Source organism: Tupaia chinensis, unplaced genomic scaffold (assembly GCF_000334495.1).
Source record: "Tupaia chinensis unplaced genomic scaffold, TupChi_1.0 Scaffold000477_2, whole genome shotgun sequence".
Lineage (NCBI taxonomy): Eukaryota > Metazoa > Chordata > Mammalia > Scandentia > Tupaiidae > Tupaia > Tupaia belangeri.
Window position 1 is genome coordinate 365,736 of NW_006159987.1, and position 19,045 is coordinate 384,780.

Here is a 19,045-nt window from a genome sequence, read left to right on the forward strand (position 1 = left end):
ATTATATTCATTTTGTGGCATGGTGACGATTGCACCGTCACCAGGAGCAGCCTCCCGGACGCTAAGAAGTTGTCAACTTTCGCTAGTTTGATGTACTTTTTAAGAAGTTTGATCACTTATAAGGGAGCCAGTATAGTAGAGTAGAGAGTACAAAGGTTTCAGAACCAGACAGTTAAAATCCCAGCTCTGCCACTTGTTGGCTTTGTGTTCTTGAGTAGATTACCAACCTCTGTAGTCTCATTCTCCTCATTCATAAATGATGATTCATGCTTCATTTACTTAGCAAATATTTATTGTGCCAACTGCTATATGCTAGTCACTATTTTACACAATTAAATAAGATAAGAATTTGTAAAATTCTTGAATGTGATAGTCACCATTAAATATTACTTTCTCGGGGCCAGCAAGTCACCCGGTGTGATGGTTAAGGCACTGGACTCCCACATGGCCTACTAGCCATGGTTTGAGTCCCAGACCTGGTGGGTTAGTTTCTTGCTCCCCACACCCCACCGTCTGTCTTTCACTGGTGAGTTAAATAATAATGATGAACAAAAATAAGTAACTCTAAAAAAGAAAATTACTTTTTTTCTTTTTTCTTTTTTTCCTTTTTTAGGTGTTTGCCATAGGGCCTGTGTGCTCAACAGAGAGAGACAGTGAGTGAGAAGGAAAATGAGAAATCGCCCCCAAGCGGGAATGGCCATGTTACAATCCCTTTTCCTCCATTCTCTCCTCAGGACTTTGGGCATGCACACATATGTGCCCAGTGTGATTTTCAAGTCACCAGGTCTAGGACTCAAACTACGGTCGACCATATAGGGAGAGTTCAGCACCCTAATCACCACACCACCTGCTGACCCCAATATCATTTTTCCTTTAGACCTAGCTGCAGTAGCACAAATAGTAGGGTGCCACTATGCGAGGCTAGGCCCATGTGGGTGGTTCAGTTCCCAACCCAACCCGAACAGACCAGGCACTGCAGGCCTGTGATTCTAACTGACTAGGAGGCTGGGCAGGCAGATGATCACATGGCAAGACCTTGTCGAGAGAGTGCCCCTCTCTCTCTCTCCCTACTCCCCCTCCTCTTTCTCTTGCCTCCTCTTGTATGAGTATGTATATATGTATATAATTTTTCCTTTAAAAGTTTGCTATAGGGGGCCAGCAGGTACCATGGTGGTTAAGGGTGCTGGACTCCTACATGGCCAACCGTGGTTTGAGTCCCAGACCTGGCGGCTTGCTTTCACTCTCTCTCTCTCTCACTCTGTCCCTTTCTGGTCAAATTTAAATAAATAAATCAATAAAATAATAAAAATAATTCTTTAAAATAATTTGCTATAAAGGGCTGTATGAGTATCTCCCCATACAATTTCTGATTACAGATGAAGTCGGGAGCCCCTTACAGACGGGCAGTGGACACTGCGAATGCAAGGCTGGTGGGAAGACAGAAAATGGTTCCACCAAAACAGGCAGTAGCAGACTGCCTCCAGGAAATAGCAAAAGTAAGTATAGCTTCCAGAAATATACAGGCACATCTACATGGCCTACTAGCCATGGTTTGAGTCCCAGACCTGGTGGGTTAGTTTCTTGCTCCCCACACCCCACCGTCTGTCTTTCACTGGTGAGTTAAATAATAATGATGAACAAAAATAAGTAACTCTAAAAAAGAAAATTACTTTTTTTCTTTTTTCTTTTTTTCCTTTTTTAGGTGTTTGCCATAGGGCCTGTGTGCTCAACAGAGAGAGACAGTGAGTGAGAAGGAAAATGAGAAATCGCCCCCAAGCGGGAATGGCCATGTTACAATCCCTTTTCCTCCATTCTCTCCTCAGGACTTTGGGCATGCACACATATGTGCCCAGTGTGATTTTCAAGTCACCAGGTCTAGGACTCAAACTACGGTCGACCATATAGGGAGAGTTCAGCACCCTAATCACCACACCACCTGCTGACCCCAATATCATTTTTCCTTTAGACCTAGCTGCAGTAGCACAAATAGTAGGGTGCCACTATGCGAGGCTAGGCCCATGTGGGTGGTTCAGTTCCCAACCCAACCCGAACAGACCAGGCACTGCAGGCCTGTGATTCTAACTGACTAGGAGGCTGGGCAGGCAGATGATCACATGGCAAGACCTTGTCGAGAGAGTGCCCCTCTCTCTCTCTCCCTACTCCCCCTCCTCTTTCTCTTGCCTCCTCTTGTATGAGTATGTATATATGTATATAATTTTTCCTTTAAAAGTTTGCTATAGGGGGCCAGCAGGTACCATGGTGGTTAAGGGTGCTGGACTCCTACATGGCCAACCGTGGTTTGAGTCCCAGACCTGGCGGCTTGCTTTCACTCTCTCTCTCTCTCACTCTGTCCCTTTCTGGTCAAATTTAAATACATAAATCAATAAAATAATAAAAATAATTCTTTAAAATAATTTGCTATAAAGGGCTGTATGAGTATCTCCCCATACAATTTCTGATTACAGATGAAGTCGGGAGCCCCTTACAGACGGGCAGTGGACACTGCGAATGCAAGGCTGGTGGGAAGACAGAAAATGGTTCCACCAAAACAGGCAGTAGCAGACTGCCTCCAGGAAATAGCAAAAGTAAGTATAGCTTCCAGAAATATACAGGCACATCTACAGACAGTAGATTAGTAGTTGCCTAGGGGTTCAGGGTAAGTGGGGAATGGGAAATACGAGTGGTATAGGGTTTCTTTTGGGGATGATGGAGTGTTCTAAAATTGATTGTGGTAATTACACAATTAAATATACTAAAAAGCATTGAATCATACATCTTAAGTGGGCAAATTGTATGGTAGTTGAATTATATCCCAATACAGCTATTATTAACCCAAAAAAAGTAATTTCAGCTTATCCTGTGTGACTCTCATCTTCATGTGAGACTCATACCGTGCCTCAGAAGCAAGACTTGATCTTAGCCTGTGACTCATTGAGTATACCCTGTGCTCTTCTGGTCTCTCACTGATGAGCCATTGTCTTTTTTAAACAGCAAAGGCAGAAGATGTGAAGAGAGTCCGGGAGACGGGGCTACACCTGATGCGTCGAGCACTGGCAGTGCTCCAGATCTTTGCTGTTAGCCAGTTTGGTTGTGCCACAGGCCAGATCCCTCAAACGCTATGGCAGAGGGACCAGGCTGACAGAGACTACTCTCCCTTACTGAAGAGGCTGGAGGTATCAGTAGACAGAGTGAAGCAGCTGGCCTTGAGGCACCAGCCTCATGACCACGTCATCACCTCTGCCAACCTCCAGGACCTCTCTCCAGGTGGCAAAGACGAGCTGACCCTGGCTGTGCGGAAGGAGCTGACAGTGGCTGTGCGGGACCTGCTGGCCCATGGACTATATGCCTCCTCCCCGGGGATGAGCCTTGTCATGGCCCCCATCGCTTGTTTGCTGCCAGCCTTTTCCTCGGCCCCTGAAGCCATGCACCCCTGGGAGCTCTTTGTAAAGTACTACCATGCTAAAAATGGCCGAGCTTATGTGGAATCCCCAGCCCGTAAGCTGTCCCAGTCCTTTGCCCTGCCTGTTATGGGAGGCACTATTGTGACCCCCAAACAGAGCCTCCTGACAGCCATCCACATGGTGCTGACAGAGCACGACCCTTTTAAGCGCAGTGCAGACTCGGAGCTGAAGGCCTTGGTGTGCATGGCACTGAATGAGCAGCGCCTGGTGTCCTGGGTGAACCTCATCTGCAAGTCAGGATCACTCATCGAGCCCCACTACCAGCCCTGGAGCTACATGGCACACACAGGCTTTGAGAGTGCCCTCAACCTGCTCAGTCGCCTCAGCAGCCTCAAGTTCAGCCTCCCTGTAGACCTGGCCGTGCGCCAGCTCAAGAACATCAAAGATGCCTTTTGATGAGAAAGTGTTCCCCCTAGACCAGTGCCTTGCTCCGTAGGGATAGGTGTGTGTCTTTTTAGAATAGGAGCAAGGAGCTGGAAGAAGGGTTAAAGACCTAGACCCTGCTTGGGTGGTCAGCCAAATGAGCGCATTCTGTTTTCTTCACCAACTTAGCATCTCAAAAAGATGAGCCAGAGGCTCCCCTTACAAGGTTCTGCCCTAGTACACACCATGTATGCGTGAGCACACGTGCATAGCCTATGTTAAAGGAATGGATCATGGCACATAGTTACTGCCACGTCATGCCACCTCTGGTATTTTGAAAACTTGGATTTTTCTAATTTTTCTAACCATTCTCTATGACAGTGAATGACAACATGAGTAAGTTGTCACAGGTGGCCGAATTGGCATCTGTCATCCTTCATTTGAAGCAGGTTTGAGAGTCCAGAGGCCAGAATTTTAATTCTTTTTATGAATCTTGATTCCCCTTTCTTCCTGACCCCAGAGTCAAGAAAGACTGTATATGTCATGACTGCCTCTAAACAGGTGGCAGTCAGTCTGGGGCTTCTGTTAGTCGAACTGGCATCTGTCATCCTTCATTTGAAGCAGGTTTGAGAGTCCAGAGGCCAGAATTTTAATTCTTTTTATGAATCTTGATTCCCCTTTCTTCCTGACCCCAGAGTCAAGAAAGACTGTATATGTCATGACTGCCTCTAAAATTAGGAGTGGAAATACATAAGAACATTTCTAAAGAAGTTGACCACAGGTTCATACTTAAACAAGCTCTTTCCTTGAGGAAGGTAGGAGGTGAAATCTGACAAGGTAGTCATCTCCTGGCACAGGAATGAAAACTGAGGTGTTGTACTATGTCCTCTGGCAAGTAAACTTTCCTTTGTGTGCCTCCCAACAAAAGTGACAGTCATTTTAGAATTCAATGTACTTAAGATGCACTTCTCAAGAATCCTTTCCTCTCAGTTGGGTATTCGCAGGAATCCCATCTGGTAGCCAACAGCAACTGGTGGGCTGTGGCTTGCCACACTTGTCCTGGGGGCTGGATGGACGAGGTCTGAACTTGGAATAGGTACTACACCAGGAATAGGTATTGGGGGGTGGGTAGGAGTGTTGGGAGGTCGCTGTTTACAGACCTAGGGGCTGAGTATTTCAATACAGAACTGACCCCAGAGTGGTCCTGTTTGGTCTTCAGTATTTCAGCCTTTTCTGTTCACATTTGTTATTCAACCTGTGGTGGGTTCTGCTCCTGAACTTACCAAAGATGGGTGGAATTTATCACTCAGAACACTACCGGCCCTCCTTGTTTTCATGTCTTAAATTGCCAGCTGCACTTTGTTTCTGCACTTTACGGTAGTGCGTTTTAACTTTAATGTTTTCAGCAACATGTTACTTATTTAAGATACATTGTTGATATTTCATTAGAATTATTCTCCCTGTGAATCAAGTGTGGAATGTTGTGGAAAATGATATACCTGTGGTTACTAATAAAATAATAGTATTTTGTGTAGATTCTCTACGATGACAACTTACCCTCTGCTTTGGTTTCTTTTTTTTTTTTTTTTAAGAATTATTTTCTATTTAACTTTATTTATTATTATTTTCCAGTTTAATCAGAGAGAGAGAGGGAGGGAAAGTGAGAAAGCAAGCCATCAGGTCCAGGACTTGAACCACGTTTCAGAGTCCAGTGCCTTTAACCACTTCACCACCTGCTGGCCCCCCTCTGCTTTGGTTCTAAGTCTGTCGCCCTTATGAGCCCATCTGATTCAGATCGATATTTCTTTAAAAACTTTTTCTCCCCTGTGCCCTGGATCAACTCCACTTGAGTGGTAGTGTTTTGATTTTATTTTTTTTTAATTTGCTAGGGTGTGCATGTGCTCACTGGAGGAAGAGAGCGAATGAGAACACCCCCTCAGAGTGATGGCCATTCTACAGTCTCTTCATTTTTGGGATTTGGGGCATACACGTACTGACTTCCAGTGTGTTTTTCTTTTTCTGAGAGGTTTTTGCTATAGGGCGCATTCACTTGCCAGAAAGAGAGACAGAGAGCGAGAAATCACACACACACACACCCTGGGGGGATGGCCACACCGCAATCCCTTCTCCATTCTCCTCTCGGGATCTTGGGCATGTATGCACATGTTCCCGGCATGAGTTTAAGGCACCGGATCTGGGACTCGAACCACGGTCAACTACATGGGAGTACAGCTACATAGCCGTTAACGCCAACTGCTGGTCCCGCCCAGTGTGTTTTTCAAGGCTCTGGGACTTGAACTGCTGTAGTCAGCCATGCGGAGTCCAGCTGCCTTAATCACCAGCTGGCCCTGTATTGTCTTTTTCTAATCCTCACAAAAAACTAGTTTGCCTTAAGGCTATGTGCTAACATTACAAAAAGTATTTGTGCATCATTCTAATTCTTACTACTGAAGTGGGACAGTATTTATTTTATTGTATTTATTTTAATTGCCAGAGGTTGCGTGCAGTCACCAGAGAGGGAGAAAGCACTCCTCACTGAGTTGTGATCCTGCCACAATCCATCCTCCACTTCTCCATCTTGTCAGGATTTGGGGCAAGCACGCACACATACCCAGCATTTTTCAAGCCTCTAGGGTTGGAATTCAAAATGTCGCCAGCCACATGGGATGCAGTTCCCTAATCAGTTGGCTACCCCACCCCCACGTTACAGTGGAGAAAAAAATGACACTGCAGAGAGGTTTGCGCAGGTTTATCCTTTGTTGGAAGAGCTGCGATTTGAACTCAGGTTGGCTGAACTCAAAGCCATGGTCTTTATACTCTATCATGCTACCTCATTGTATCATGTTCTTTGTGAATGTTTTGTTCCTCTCCATTATCCACCACCTCACTCCCTCCTCAACTTTGGGTGGGAGAAGGTATTTTCCCACCTGTCAGAAATTTCAGTTGCCAAAGGACTGGTTAGAGGGACATGAGCAGACAGCCATTGCTCTGCCAAGTTTTTCATGAAACCTAAAGGTGTGTGTCAGCTGAGACAATCCTGGCAGCCTCCTACAGTCAGGTATCTTCTAGGAACAGATCTCACCTGCATTAGAACTGAGATCCTTATCACGGGCTTGGGGTGAGACAGGACAAGTGAAGAGAGGTGGAACAGTCAACGCAGGTCTAAGAATTTGCACGCATGGGAGCCAGCAGGTGGCATGGTGGTTAAGGCATTGGACAGAATGGCTGACTACGGTTTGAGTCCCAGACCAGTGGCTTGGTTTCTCACTTTCTCTTTCTCTCTCTTACTTTCTGGTGAATTAAAAAATAGTGATGGTAATAAAATCATTCTAAAAAAAAAAAAAAGCTAGCTAGACCTGGGCACAGGTACTAGATTTGAATAGTATCTATGCCACTGATTAGATCAACATCAGATAATTTATACACTTGAATTGCAGTTTCCTCACGTTTGAATGGAAAGGAAACACCCACGATGCAGTTTGTGGGGAAGTAAAGAGGCTGTTGACATATGGAGTGCTAGCATCTTGCCTAGCACAGGTAGGTGCTCAGTGTGGTGGCACAGCCAATAGTATGAGCTCAGGAATTGGACTGTTTGAGTCTGAGTCCCAGTTCCGCTATTTATTCACTATAAACTTTGGGAATATTATAGTTTCTTCAACTGCAGAACAGAGATAATAATAGTACCTTTCTCCTTGTGCTGTTATAGGAATTAAGTCATAACAGGGGCCGGCAGTGATTAGAGGTGCTGGACTCACATGGCCAACTGCAGTTCAAGTCCTGGACCTGACGGCTCGCTCTCACGCACGCTCTCTCTGTACCCCTCTGGTCAAAATAAATAAATTAATTAATTAAATTAAAAAGTCATAACATTGTAAATATTATAGATGAACTTGCCTGGCACAGGGTAAGCAGCTAGTATTATCATCACCCTCCTTCATTGGACTTGAAATGTTTTGGGGCAAGTACCCTTGTTAGATTTTTCCTTTCCTTTTGCCTAACAGTGCAAGGCAAAAAATAAAATTTCAGACTGTGTTCCCCTCCTAGCGGCAGAGAAGGGAACTGCAACAAAGAACCGCAGAGCACAGACTGAGCTCAGGCACACCTACTTGCACTACCGTACACCGAAGATAGGACTCCTTTGTTCTGTCTACTGCTAGAGCTACTAATAAAGTTTGATTCAAATAAACGAGCTGCCAAGTCCCACTTTCCCCTTACGAGCTTCTTCCGCCCGCAATAGATTCTGAGCGCCACAAACGTAGCGTGACGAAAGATGAGGGGCGGGGCCGGAAGTGAGATCACCCTTCCGTTGGGGTGAAAGGTTAAGCGGATGTAGCCGTCTTTCCTTTCCGTAGGCCCTGGTGGTTGCTGTCGGTGAGTAGAACGTAAGGCAGGGTCTTCTAATCCACCGCCATCCGCGGCCTGGGGTTCGAGTCGCGGCGGGATGTCGGGTGGTTTCCCTTTCTAGGTCTGTGGTGGCTTCATTGAGGATTCTGTCCTGCAAGCAGAGCCGGCCGGATCCCCTGGACCGAGACTGTAGGGAACAGAAGTTCTGAGCCCCAGAGCTGGGCTTACGGGCAGGAGTCGACCGAGGGCGGCTTTAACTTTACCAACTTGTAAGCGGCCCTTTCTTCTTGCTCTCTGCAGAAATGGGCAAGTTCATGAAACCCGGGAAAGTGGTGCTGGTGCTGGCCGGACGCTACTCCGGACGCAAAGCCGTCATCGTGAAGGTACCAGCCTCGCGGGCCTCTATGCCTTTTTATCCTGGGGCCGAGCCGGCTGCGGCAGGCGGGCGGGCTTGGAATCCAGAACCCACTTCTGGGGCAGCAACTACTGAGCACGATGGGGGGAAATGGTGAATGCATGAGGATATTTGAGAAAGAAAGGTGCAAAATATACAGATTGAGTGAGCACTTAACGTCAATGTTTTCCACCAGAGGCTTTAAATACTGCATTAGCAATGGTGGCAACTTTTCCTGAATGCTTGATAGCTGCTGGGGTTATCGTGCAGTCCTTGCAGTAACATGGGGGTTGCCTTCCACCGCAGAGGCCTAAAGGTGTGTTCAGTGATTTACCCGAGGTCCGACAGGTAGTAGGTGCAGAAGCTGGCATTGACTTGAAGGAATTGCTTTTAGTCAGAATGGTCTCCTGCGTATTCCAGCCCGTCACTGTTTGCCTCTTACCTACGTTTTTGTACCTCTTGGGAGATTTCCCTAGGCTCTGACTACGTACCCCACAGATTTTGACTGATGTAGGGACCCCTTCCCCTTTTCCCGTTTGCCTGAGAAAGGTCTCAGAGGTTAGGCCGGTGGTGTTGTAATTCTGGCTCTGCCCTTTATTTTTTGTGTAATCACTGAGGAAGTTAAAAGATGAAAAGTTTTAAGGGCTGGTATTAACTCTCAGGATCTTCCAAGAGCCTTCCTGGTGGGAATAGAGGCCATCCTGTTACTCTTAGGCATCAAATAAAGTGTTTGTGACTTTTCTCTATATACAATACTAGGGTCTTGGAAAGCTGAGGGAGAGCATACTCTTTCTGTGCATGCCCTTGATGTTATCAACAAGGGCCCCAAATAAGCCCTCCATTAATAACCAATGAAATTCTTACTCATTTAGAACATTGATGATGGCACCTCAGATCGCCCCTACAGCCATGCTCTTGTGGCTGGAATTGACCGCTATCCCCGCAAAGTGACAGCTGCCATGGGCAAGAAGAAAATCGCCAAGAGGTCAAAGATCAAGTCTTTTGTGAAGGTTTATAACTACAATCACCTCATGCCCACAAGGTGAGCATTTCAACAATGGGAAGGGAAGTGAATTTTTTCTTTCTCCCAACTATGAGACAAATTAGGAGCCATTCCAGTACCAGGAAGTGATGTCATTTCCACTTTGTCAACTTATGGAGTGACCGTCGTTTCCATCCTTGCCTCATTTCGTCCATGTGGGAGTCCTGTTCTTGGTTTGTTTGTTTTTAACTTGGCTTGAAAACTCTTAGGGCCAACCCTGTATCCTAGTGGTTAAGGAAGCTGGATTCCACAGGGCTGACCATGTTTTGAATATTAGCCACTGCGGTTTGAAAAACACCAGGTACGGGGGCCCACAGGTGGCATGGTTAAGGATGCTGGACTCTCATGGCCATCCACGGTTCGAGTCTCGGAACTGGTGGCTAATGATGATGATAAGTAAAGTTGAATGAAATAATTCTTTAAGAAAAAAGAAAAACACCAGGTATGGTGCACGTACCAAGACCTGACCACACCTCATTGTAGGGTGCTTTCTTCCTCTTCAGTGACCTGATCTGCCCTCTGGCCATAAAAAGGAAAAACAACTTTTTTTAAGAGGTTTTTACTTAGGGTACGTACACTCTCTCAAGAGAAAGACAGTGAGGGGGAAGGTGAGAAGTCATCCCACCGGAGGGATGGTCATGCTGCTTTACTTTCTCCTGGAATTGGGCATACACACATACATACCTGGTATTCACTTGAAGTCACCAAGTCTAGGACTCAAACCTCAAATCAGCTATGTGAAAGTCCAGCAACAACCACTATACCATCTGCTGGCCCAGGAAAATAACTTTTCAAAATCATTGGGTAGAGATTGTTAAATTTGTCTTCCATCCATAGTAAATGCGTAAGGTCCTGTCTGCCCTCAAATATAATTGCTATAGGCTTTCAGAAGTGGTGGATACATGAGTGAATGCAAACCCCCCTCCTCCAATTAACTTTGCTCAGTTGCTGAGCTCCCTTATACTATCTTAGTACAGGTTACAAAGCCAAGATCAAGAATTAGAAGTGTGTGAATGGTAATGGCCAGAACCCAGTAGCATGTGCCTTAAGTTTACTGCTGACACTGGGCATTTACTCTTGGTTTGCTGGCCAAAGACAGAAGAGCGTAACTCAGGTGCAGTGATGTGGTGAGACTGAAGCATCTAGCTGCCCAGCCTTGGCAGTGTCATAATGAGACTAACTGAATAGGCAGAATTTGAAGAACACTAAGTAGAATGCCTCTAGATAGAAAGCTAGCCAACTACTGGGCTGCCAGGTGGCGTGGTGGTTAAGGGTGCTGAGCTCCCACATGGCCAACCATGGTTCAAGTCCTGGACTTGGCAACTTGCTTGCTCGTTTGCACACGCATGCTCTCTCTCTCCCTTCCTCCCTCTCCCTCACTTCCTCTCTAGTCAAATATAAATAAATAAATCTTTAAAAAAAAAAATCTGGTCTTAACAGCTGTTTAAAAAAAGAAAGCAAGCCAGTTGCCATAATGGAAGTAAAGAAAGGCTAGATAATTCTTAGCCAGAAAAAGAGCATGTCTTGTGGGTAATTGGGAACGAGTTGCAAGATTTTTCAATAGCTGAGGTCTGTAGAAGTGAATGTAAAAATGGGGGATTTCCAAAGAATGACAGCACTTTTGATAATTCCTCTGGAATCAGACCCTGACATGCAGTGTTCTAGGAGGACTTGTGCTGTGGCGTGATCCAGGCAGCAAGTGGGCTGACCTTCCTGTCTCTCAACCACTGTCGCTAGGTACTCTGTGGATATTCCCTTGGACAAAACTGTGGTCAACAAGGATGTCTTCAGAGACCCTGCTCTTAAACGCAAGGCCCGGCGGGAGGCAAAGGTCAAGTTTGAAGAGAGGTAAGTAGACGTTGGTAATGGATGTTGAGGTAGTTTCACTGTTCTCCCATGAAAAGAATTTTGTCTTCACATTCATCTCATTGGTGGTCTTTTTCTTTTTTTCTAGGTACAAGACAGGCAAGAATAAGTGGTTCTTCCAGAAACTGCGGTTTTAGATGTTTTATGTTTCAGTCATTAAAAAGGTGGAAAAAAAAATTGCCTGCCTGCTGCATGTGTTATCAGACTAGGGAAAGGAGGGCATTCATAAGATAAAAACAATAGGTGGTAGGTGTCGGAAAATAGAAAAGTTAAATTTGCTTTTCTAAGACTTTAACCTCTTTCCTCAGTGGGTAAAGTATGATGAGCTGAAATATTGTCCGAAAGGGCTGCTACTGGTAATTGCTAGAGGGTGTGTGTATACTACAGAGGGAGAGAGAAAACTCCCCAGTGGACAGTAGTCAAGCCACAGTCCCTTCTCCATCTCCATCTCTCTATCCTGTTAGGATTTTGGGTATATATACACATGGACCTGGGGTGGGGTGTTTTCAAGACACCAGAGCCAGTATTCAAACCTGGTGGGTCATGTGGGGTTTAGCTCTTTTTACCACTAGGTTATTGGGCCAGCCCCTGACTTTGGGTAAGGTTATTTGCAGAGGTTTGTTTCCTTTTGCCTTAGAGCACATGCCCCTTGCAGGAGAGTCAGACAGACAGTGAGAGGGAAAATAAATCATTCCCAGCACCAGCAGTTGGCGTAATGGCTATGTCGCTAGACTCCCATGTAGTCTACCACAGTTCGAGTTCCGGACCTGGCAGATGGGCACATGTGCGTGTGTGCCCAGGATCCTGAGAGAAGAGTGAAGAAGGGATTGCAGAGTGGCCATTCGCTCTGCATGAGTCCCAAGCTGTGGGTCCAGGACTCAAACTGCAGTCAGCCATGTGGGAATCCAGCAGCATAACTGCTATACCATCTGTTGACCCTAGGTGAGGTTATTTCTTGACCCAAATTGTTTAGTGTTCTGGTCTTGTTGCCCCTTTTTTTTTGGAGAGGTTTTCGCTATAGGGCGCATGTGCTCGCCAGACAGAGACATAGAGATGGCGAGAAATCACTCAGGGGGGATGGTCACGCCGCAATCCTTTCTCCTCCATTCTCCTCTCGGGATCTTGGGCACGCACGCATATGTGCCCGGTGTGTTTTAAGCCACCCGGTCCAGGACGCGAACCGTGGTCGACTACATGAGAGTCCAGCGACATAGCCATTACGCTAACTGCTGGTTCCCTAACTAGATTTTTTTTGAATTTTATTCATTTATTTTAATTTGATCAGAGAGAGAGACAGAGAGGGAAAGTGAGAAAGCAAGCAACCAGGTCCAGTCCTCAAACCGCGGTCGGCCATGTGGGAGTGAGTGTTCAGCACTTTAACCACCACATCATCTGCTGGTCCCCCCTAGCTAGATATTTAACTGTGACCCCCCCCCTTTAAAAAATAAAAAAAGTTTTGCTATAGGGAGCAGGTGCTCACTAGGGAGAAAATGAGAATTTTCTGCCCTTTTTCCCACAAGGGGTATGGCCATGCCACAATCCCTTCTCAAGATCTTAGGCACATAACTTTTTGGAGAGGTTTTAATTATAGGGCATGTGCGCTTGCCTGAAAGCGAGAAATCACCCCCTAGAGGAGATGACCACACTGCAATCCTTTCTCCATTCTCTCAGGATCTTAAGCGCACGCACACACAAGCACACGCCCAGCGTGAGTTTAAGCTGCCAGGTCTGAGACTTGAGCCGCTGTTGACTACGTGGGAGTCTAGTGACAGAGCCATTATACCAACTGCTTGTCCTGTGCGTGCACAGTTTTTAAGCCACCAGGTCCTAGACTCAAACCTTGCTCTTAGTCATGTGGGATCCAGCTACCTTAACCTCTATGCCACCTGCTGGCTCTGTGACCCTGCTTGTGAAGGGACTAGCTGAACTGGTTCCAAGTCACTAGCAGGAACTAAGATTTACACAAGCTTGTTTGCCCTCCAATCTTGGCACCACACTTCACCCCATCTGAGATGGGAGGAAGGAGTTGAGAAACCCTAGGTAACAACAGTGGAAAAAACTGGGCTAGGTAAGGAGTAGAAAACGATACACACTGTTATATATGAGGGTACTTTAAAAATTTAATGGAAAATTGGGCCAGCAAGTGGTGGGGAGGTTAAGGTGCTAGATCCCACATGTGCGTGGCTGCCCAAACTACTGAGAGGAGACAAGAGGACTGATGCATCGCCACCTCCCTGAGTGCTTATTCAGAGGCAAAAATGGAATTGAGGGGCTGGCAGGTGGCATGGTGGTTGAGGGCACTGGGCTCCCACATGGCTGGCTGCAGTTCGTGTCTCGTACCTGGCGGCTTACTTTCTCTTTCTGTCTCTGGTCAAATGCGTAAAGTTAAATAATACTTTTTTTAAAGTGGAATTGAATCAGCAGATGGCATAGCAGTTACATTGCTCCAACATAGATGACCAAGTTCAAGTCCCAGGCCTATAGGGTTGAAACTCAGGCCAGGTATGTGTGTATGTGTGCCCAAAATCTAAAGAGGGTAGAGAAGGGATCATGACATGGCCATCCCTCCAGAGGATGATTTCTCGCTTTTTTTTTCTTGAGAGATTTTTGTCAGGGTACAGTGTGCTCACTGGAGAGAGAGACAAAAGTGACAATCACCCCCTGGAGTGATGGCCACGGTGCAATCCTTTCTCCATTCTCATGGAATCTTAAGCAGGCACTACACATACCCAGTGTAAATTTTAAGCGAAGAGGTCCAGAACTCAACCACGGTCTCCTATATGGGAGTCCAACTATGCTATCTACTGGTCCTGGTTTTTTGTTTTCTGTTTCTGGCAAGCACAGGTGCCCTAAAGCAAAATCGTAAAAAAAAAAAAAATTGGACCAGCAGGTAGGTAGTGTAGTGGTTAAGGCACTAGACTCAGACATTGTTGACCATGGTTCCAGTCGGAGATCACAGGCTTGAAACATCAGGCGTGTGCACGCATGCCCAAAATCCCAAAAGGAGAATGGAGAAGGGGTTGCTCTGTGGCCATCCACCTGGGGGATGATTTCTGTCTCTGGCAAGCGTACACACCCTATAGCCAAAAAAGAGGTCAGAAAAAAATAAAAATGGAATTGAGCCTTTGATTAAAAATTTAGCACTTTGCAGGACTAGCAGTTGGCATAGTGGCTATGTCGCTGGAGTCCCATGTGTTCAACCACGGTTCAAGTCCCGGACCCAGCGGCTTAAATTCACTCCAGGCATGTGTGCGTGCATGCTCAAGATCTCGAGAGGAGAGTGGAGGAGAACGGATTGTGGCATGGCCATCTCCCCTGGGAAGTGATTTCTTGCTTTCTGTGTCTCTGTCTTTCTGGGGAGTGCATGTGCCCTATAGCAAAAACCTCTCCAAAAACAAAAAATAGCACTTTCAGGACCAGAAGATGGCATATAGTTATGTCACTGGATTCTCATGTAGTCGGCTGCGGTTTGAGTCTCAAACCCGGCGGCTTAAAACTCAGGCAGGGCAGGTCAACGGGTGGTATGTTTTTTTTTTTTTAGAGGTTTTTGCTATAGGGCGCGTACACTCGCCAGACAGAGAGAGAGACAGAAAGCGAGAAATCACCCCCCAGGGGGGATGGCCACATCACAATGACGGACGCGAACCGTGGTCTACTACATGAGAGTCCAGCGACATAGCCATTACACTAACTGCTGGTCCCAGCGGATGACATGGTTGTTAAGGTGCTGAAATTCCCACATGGGCTACCGCAGTTCAAGTCCTGGACCTGGCAGCTTGCTTTCTAACTCTCCCTCTCTCCCTCTGTCTTTCTCTAGCAAAACTCATGTGAAATAATTCTTTAAAAAACAAAACAAACAAACAAAAACCCTCAGGGTTTGTGTGCATGCTAGCTCAAGATCCCGAGAGGAGAAGGGATTGCTGTGTGGCCATCCCTCCTGGGGGGTGATTTCTCGCCTTCTGTCTCTCTGGCTGGCTGGCTGGCAACCGCACACATCCTATGGCAAAAATTGCTCTCTAAAAGAAAAAAAAAATTACTACTTTCTGGGTCAGCTGTTGGCATAGTAGTTACAGTGGTGGACTCTCACATGGCCGATACAGTTTGATTCCCGGACCTGGTGACTTGAAAGTCATGCTAGGCACATGGGTGTGAATCTCCAAAATCCTGAGGAGAAAGGATTACTCTGTGACCACCCCCCAGGGAATGATTTCTCACTTCTTAACTTTTTTTTTTTAAGAGAGATTTTTGTTATAGAGCACATGTGCTTACCAGAGAGATGGAAACCAAAAAATCACCCCCCAGGGAGGATGACCACGCTGCAATCCCTTCTCTATTTTCCTCTAGGTGGAATGCAAGCACATGTGCCTGGCATGAGTTTTTCTGTTTTATTTTTTTTCTTTTTTTGGAGAGGTTTTTGTTATAGGGCACATGCGCTCGCCAGAAAGACAGAGACAGAGAGACAGAAAGAGAGAAATCACCGGCAGGGGGGATGACCACACCACAATCCCTTCTCCATTCTCCTCTCAGGATCTTGGGTGCGCACACACAAGCGCTGGGCGTGAGTTTAAGTCACTGGGTCCGAGACTCGAACCGTGGTTGACTACATGGGAGTCCAGCAACATAGCCATTATGCCAACTGCTGGTCCCCCTGGCATGAGTTTTAAAGCCACTGCAGTCCACCACAGTCGACTACATGGGAATCCCGTGATGTAACCATTACGCCATCTGTTGGTCACTTCTTTCCTTCTCACTGTTTCTATCAGCCTGTACTCTATGGCAAAACATTAAAAAAAAAAAAAATTAGTGGTACCAACAAATGGCATAGCAGTTAAACTCCCACAAGGCCAACTGTGGTTCAATCCTGGGACCTGGTGGCTTGAAAATAACACCAGGCACATGTGTGAGTATACCTGAGATCCTGGGAGGAGAATGAAGGAGAAAGGATTTCAGCGTGGCCATCCCCCTTGGGGAGTAATTTCTCACTTTTCTCTCTCACTGTGTCTATCTCTGTCTGCCACAACCTGCTAGCACACATGCCCTAAGGTAAAAACTAATATTTTTTTAAAAATAGCACTTTAGGGTCACCAGGTGGTGTAATGATTAAGATGCTGGATTCCCACATGGCCAGTTATGATTCAAGTCCCAGATCCAGTGGCTTGAAAATCACAACAAATAAATAGATCATAAATTATATCTATCTATCTATATATATATATATATATAGAGAGAGAGAGAGAGAGAGATTTTTTTTTCTTTTCCATTTTCTGCATTACCTCAAGGACCAAATTCAAATACCATTCACTTCCTTATGTGACCTTGGACAAGTTCTGTACCTTGTTTTTCTCATCCGTAAAATGGGGAAGTAGAACCAACTCCTTGGAGTTGCTTTGGAGAGTTAATTCATGTAAAACAAAACGGTGTTGAGCCTGTCACACAGCTCCCAATGCTGACCATTATTACAGCTTTGTGAATTTGAACTACGGGCTGTATCAGTCCTGGTTGTATTTCTCATCCATTCAGCAATTATTATATCCAGGTTCCAGCTGTTTAAGGGAAACTTGATCCCTCATGGTGACAGCAATTCAAATCCCAAGCCGACCAGTCAGCCTGAAACAGCCAGGCACGTGTGCAAGTGTCCAAGATCCAAAGGGCTGGAGGACTGGAGGAAGATGCTGATCTCTCCATCTTTCTCGAACTCTCCCTCTGTCTTTCTCTCACTCTCATTTGCATGTTCACATGCTTTGTCATGAATAAAGGGGGAAATAAAATAAAGGGGAAAAACAATTACTTTGTCAGTGTTTGCATGTGTCCAGCATCATTCTAGGCTCGAGAGAAATAAATGTTAAAGCGAATTCCACCAATGGACTGGAGCTGGGAAGGATTGCCTGGAATAGTTGATTTAGGCAAGCATCAGATCTACAGTTGTTGTGAGCTAACTTCCCGAGAGGTCTCATTGGTGGGTGGAGCTGACTTTGAAGACCAGAAAGGCTCCTCCCAGGGGTGGGGAATCCTGGCTGCGGGGTGTGAGCACCAAAGGGCAGGGATTTTGCTGAAATGAAAGTGGAAGCAAAGTGCCTTCCTGCACAGCCTTCGGAGCTGCTGAAACTGCAGGAGACAAAATCTCCTCAGAGGGTACAAGCCAGAGTTTACTGTGGTGGACTCTGGCACTAGTATCCAGCCCTGAAGCCTGGCCTCTTGCCAAATGGACTCCATGAAAGTGACCTCCGATGTTGTAAGTAAGGAGGGTGTTGGGATGGGGAGAAACTGAGGAGAAGTCTTGGCTAGGAACCTGCAGGCATCTCAGGGCCCCGTAGCCATGCCTCTCCCTGCTGATCTCTCAGACCTGCCAAAGAACTGGGGAGAAACATGGGCTAGATTACCTCTCCGCTCTGCGCTGGTCCCCTAACCTATGGCCTCAAAGCAGAAGTCTCTCACAAACTTACACCACAGGGTCTTGTGAACTCCCTGGGTGAATGTGTGTTTTTCTTTTTTTTTTTTGAGACAGAGAGAGACAGAGAGATAGAAAGCGAGAAATCACCCCCCAGGGGGGTGGCCACACTGCAATCCCTTCTCCTCCATTCTCCTCTTGGGATCTTGGGCACGCACGCACACGCACCCGGTGTGAGTTTAAGCCGCCCGGGTCCAGGACTTGAACCGCGGTCGACTACATGGGAGTCCAGCAACATAGCCATTACGCTAACTGCTGGTCCCGAATGTGTGTTTTTCTGAAGAGAGAATCATAGTTTGCATTAAATACTTAAGGGATTTTGTCACCCAAGTAAAAATCTCTTTAGTAACACATCCACCCACTAACATGCCCTTCTCATTTTTTTTTTAAGGTTTTTGCTGTAGAATATGTGGGCTTGCCAGAGACAGAGAAAGAGAGAGGGCAAGAGAAATCACCCCCCAGGGGGATGACCACGCCACAATCCCTTCTCCATTTTCGGGATTTTGGACATGCATGTACATATGCCTGAGTGCGATTTTCAAGCTATAGGATCCAGGACTTGAACTGTGGTTGGCCATGTTGGTGTCCAGCATTTTAACCACCACACCACCTGCTGGGCTCCCCCTCAAATTCGTCCTCTCCTCTTCCCATCACAACTTAATCTTGGACCTTGTCAAAAGACAAAATTATCAGGAGCAGCAGGTGGCATAGTTGTTAAGGTGCTGGACTTCCACATGGCCAACCACAGTTCAAGTCCCAGACCCAGCAGCTTGAAATTCACACCAGATGCATGTGTGTGCATGCCGAAAGTCCCAAGAGGAGACTGAAGGAGAAGAAATTGCACCATAACCATCCCCCAGGGGGTTGTTTTCTTTCTTTCTTTCTTTCTTTCTTTCTTTCTTTTTTTTTTTTTTGAGAGGTTTTCGCTATAGGGCGCATGCGCTCGCCAGACAGACAGAGACATAGAGACAGAAAGCGAGAAATCACCTCCCAGGGGGGATGGTCACGCCACAATCCCTCCTCCTCCACTCTCCTCTCGGGATCTTGGGTACTCACGCACACGCGCCCGGCGTGAGTTTTAAGCCACCGGGTCTGGGACGTGAACCGCGGTCAACTATGTGGGAGTC

The 19,045-nt window shown here is 46.3% G+C and overlaps 3 protein-coding genes across 4 annotated transcripts in view; all 3 read left to right on the plus strand.

The window, feature by feature from the left end:
- RUNDC1 (RUN domain containing 1) overlaps window positions 1-5,380 on the plus strand; it is a 16,578-nt gene extending 11,198 nt beyond the window's left edge. For both annotated transcript variants that reach the window (XM_027774795.1, XM_006156081.2), the window contains 3 exons: window positions 1,377-1,496; window positions 2,992-4,234; window positions 4,386-5,380. In XM_027774795.1, the coding sequence (XP_027630596.1) occupies window positions 1,377-1,496; window positions 2,992-3,857 (986 nt within the window). In that variant the 3' untranslated portion in view covers window positions 3,858-4,234; window positions 4,386-5,380. The remainder of the gene's footprint in view (window positions 1-1,376; window positions 1,497-2,991; window positions 4,235-4,385) is intronic.
- A 2,708-nt stretch (window positions 5,381-8,088) lies between these two features.
- RPL27 (ribosomal protein L27) lies at window positions 8,089-11,647 on the plus strand. Its single transcript, XM_006156082.3, has 5 exons — window positions 8,089-8,195; window positions 8,469-8,551; window positions 9,435-9,604; window positions 11,342-11,452; window positions 11,559-11,647. Exons 2-5 carry the CDS (start codon window positions 8,471-8,473, stop codon window positions 11,605-11,607), a joined length of 411 nt encoding a protein of 136 aa, XP_006156144.1. The 5' UTR covers window positions 8,089-8,195; window positions 8,469-8,470; the 3' UTR covers window positions 11,608-11,647.
- A 5,837-nt stretch (window positions 11,648-17,484) lies between these two features.
- Window positions 17,485-19,045, plus strand: part of IFI35 (interferon induced protein 35) — a 12,066-nt gene continuing 10,505 nt past the window's right edge. The window contains exon 1 of the mRNA XM_006156084.3: window positions 17,485-17,702. Within this exon, the coding sequence (XP_006156146.1) occupies window positions 17,673-17,702 (30 nt within the window). The 5' untranslated portion in view covers window positions 17,485-17,672. The remainder of the gene's footprint in view (window positions 17,703-19,045) is intronic.

Coding starts and splice junctions, on each gene's coding strand:
- RPL27 (XM_006156082.3), top strand. CDS start 8,471: ATGGGCAAGTTCATGAAACCCGGGAAAGTGGTGCTGGTGCTGGCCGGA. Junction 9,605..11,341: donor AATCACCTCATGCCCACAAG/GTGAGCATTTCA, acceptor CACTGTCGCTAG/GTACTCTGTGGATATTCCCT. Junction 11,453..11,558: donor AAGGTCAAGTTTGAAGAGAG/GTAAGTAGACGT, acceptor CTTTTTTTCTAG/GTACAAGACAGGCAAGAATA.